This window comes from Mercurialis annua, linkage group LG8 (assembly GCF_937616625.2).
Source record: "Mercurialis annua linkage group LG8, ddMerAnnu1.2, whole genome shotgun sequence".
Taxonomy (NCBI): domain Eukaryota; kingdom Viridiplantae; phylum Streptophyta; class Magnoliopsida; order Malpighiales; family Euphorbiaceae; genus Mercurialis; species Mercurialis annua.
In genome coordinates this window covers 29,016,789-29,019,312 of record NC_065577.1, presented here as the reverse complement: position 1 = coordinate 29,019,312, position 2,524 = coordinate 29,016,789, and the positions used below count along the sequence as shown (strand labels likewise).

Sequence of the window (2,524 nt, the reverse complement as noted above, 5' to 3'; positions counted from 1 at the left end):
TGAGAATCCATCTCTTTATTCCATCCATCGAGAGGCATATGCTAACCAGAAATATCTAAGTAGAGAAATTCTTAGGTAGACTGAGTTTACCACGTCATTTGTAGACTAGCCACTTATAATACAACACCTCATTAAAATGATGGCAATATCGTAATAATTGTGCAATAAATGCATAAAATTTTAATGGTGATATTACGATATTTTAATGAGGTGTTGTATTATGAGTGGTTTAGTCTATAAATAACGTGGTTGACTCGGTCTACTTAAAAATTTCTCTATCCAAGTAAAGAGACACCTTAACGGCAAAATAATGTGGAAAGACCTCCAAAAATCAAAGAATATAAGGACCTCTTGATGAATTTGGCCAAAAAAGAAAACGTGTGTGATCCGACACTTTTCATAGAATTGACATGTTCAACTTCCAAGTATGAAAAAGAACATGAAAGCTATTTAAATAGTTCAAAAGCTGATTTACTAAAACCTGTGAAGGTTAATATGGTGAGCTTGTGGACTTTTTCTTTCTGCCCTACAGGCCTACACTACATCATAAAAACTGAAAGTAGCATTTTTAGAGAAATTACGAGGGGCCCAAAACAATAACTTAGAGTATCGTATAGATTAGAATGAGAAACTTAGACACATAAATAATAATTTATTCAAATAAAGCAGTGAACATAGTGTAGTTCTATACCATAACAAGTATGAAACATACAACAGTCTGATTGAACATTAAAAAAACAAAACCAACAGGAAAAATCAATAGTACTAATAAGTAATGAATAAGTAATGAGTTGATGTTTACTCAATCCCCAATATTTTCCTGAACATCAACATGAACTCGTAGATCTTTTTAGGGTCAGGAAGAGAGGATGAAACAGTGTCCCTGTCCATGCATCTTTGGGTCCAGGCTATGAGTTTGGAGCAGTGGGTCTCAATGGTGAAGTTGCCACTGACTTCATAGGCATGGAACCAGGTGTAGAATGGGATGAGAGCAATGTCCACATATCCTATGCTTTCACCTCCAAAGAAGGGCTTATCTCCAAGCTCCTCTTCTAACAATGTCAAGGCTTCTATCAGTCCCTTCTTTCCTGCTTCCTGCTCTTCTCCTTTTCCTGCCCATATCATCTTCCCTAGGTCATAGATCTGCATCACACACAGTTTGCCATTACATTCAATTTACTACTACCAGAAAACTGGTTTGTAATTTTATATATTACAACTGTACTTCAAAATTTAAAAATTCCAAACAATTATTAAATGAATGGCTTAATTTTTAAAAAAATTACATGTTTTGAACTTCAACACGAACTTCTGGTTTTTACAATTTAATACATACTATTATTTTTTTTTACAATTCTACACGCCAAGAGATTTTCTGTCAAAAAATTATTGATATATACACAAAAAAAAACACTATTTCGGTGTTTACATCAGTATTTTTTCCAATGAAAAATTATTCGATATTTAAAATTGTAAAATTCAAAAGTTCGTGTCTATAATATCAAAATTGAAAATTCGTGCTAAATATGAAAAGCACGTTAAAATTCGTGATATTTAAGCAACTAATCATTCACTACCATCTCATTGTTAGATCTAACTCATAAGTTTAATTAAGCAATAGAAAAGAAATCTATTTTGACCGATTCATAAAGAGGCTGTGCTAAATCCAAAATGATAAAAACAAAATATTTGTTTTTCAATTTGATAATATTAAATATTTTATCCATTTATCACTAGCGCGTGCTGTTGAATGGATCATGGTTTGACTTTTTGATAGGTACAAACAATCACTAAATAAACAAATAAATAAAGAAACAGTAAGCACATAGATCATGGACCTAACGAAAATCAAAAATAAATTTTAGCAAAGCATTATTAATAATAAAAAGGAAAGGAAAAAAAAATACCTTCTGGTCAATAAAATCACCCCAGAACAAAGCTCGAGCTTTCAAATAAGGATCAGAGGGCAGCAACGGAGCTTTATCGCTCCAAACTTCGTCAATATATTGCACAATAATAAGAGATTCGGACAGGGGTTTACCATTATGGACAAGAACTGGAATTTTCTTGTGGATTGGGTTAATTTGTAAGAGATATTCACTTTTATTTCTCAGATCTTCGTCCCTGTACTCATATTTAACCCCTTTTTCTGCCAATGCAACTCCGACCCTCATCCCAAAAGGGCTTGCCCATGTACTCACTAAAATAACTTCATCGCCCATTTTTTTTCTTTTTTTAAGTATTACAAAGTTTATGAATTTGAATGCTGAATCTCACCTGTATGTTTATATTTATAGCTACTCTTTTCTTACTTCTTACGCAAAAATGACCTGCCACGTAAGGAATGACTTGGCTACAGATTTCGTCCGGTTTTTTCAAGGTAGTTAACATTAACAATTTTGCTTTTACTTTTATTTATTATTTGGTCAACTGTTTTTAATTGATTTTTGCCATTATTCTCACTTTTCGTTGTGATATTTAAACAATTGAAAGTTAAATATAATATAAGTTGATTTAACTAATA

The 2,524-nt window shown here is 32.1% G+C and overlaps 1 protein-coding gene across 1 annotated transcript; it reads right to left on the bottom strand.

Annotated features, from left to right (window-relative positions):
- Nucleotides 1-632: 632 nt before the first annotated feature.
- On the bottom strand, nt 633-2,269 carry LOC126660284 (glutathione S-transferase U19-like). Its single transcript, XM_050353692.2, has 2 exons — nt 1,908-2,269; nt 633-1,143 (listed from the first exon to the last, which is right to left on the bottom strand). Exons 1-2 carry the CDS (start codon nt 2,220-2,222, stop codon nt 799-801), a joined length of 660 nt encoding a protein of 219 aa, XP_050209649.1. The 5' UTR covers nt 2,223-2,269; the 3' UTR covers nt 633-798.
- Nucleotides 2,270-2,524: the final 255 nt, after the last annotated feature.

Coding starts and splice junctions, on each gene's coding strand:
- LOC126660284 (XM_050353692.2), bottom strand. CDS start 2,222: ATGGGCGATGAAGTTATTTTAGTGAGTACATGGGCAAGCCCTTTTGGG. Junction 1,144..1,907: donor GTGATTTTATTGACCAGAAG/GTATTTTTTTTT, acceptor TGTGTGATGCAG/ATCTATGACCTAGGGAAGAT.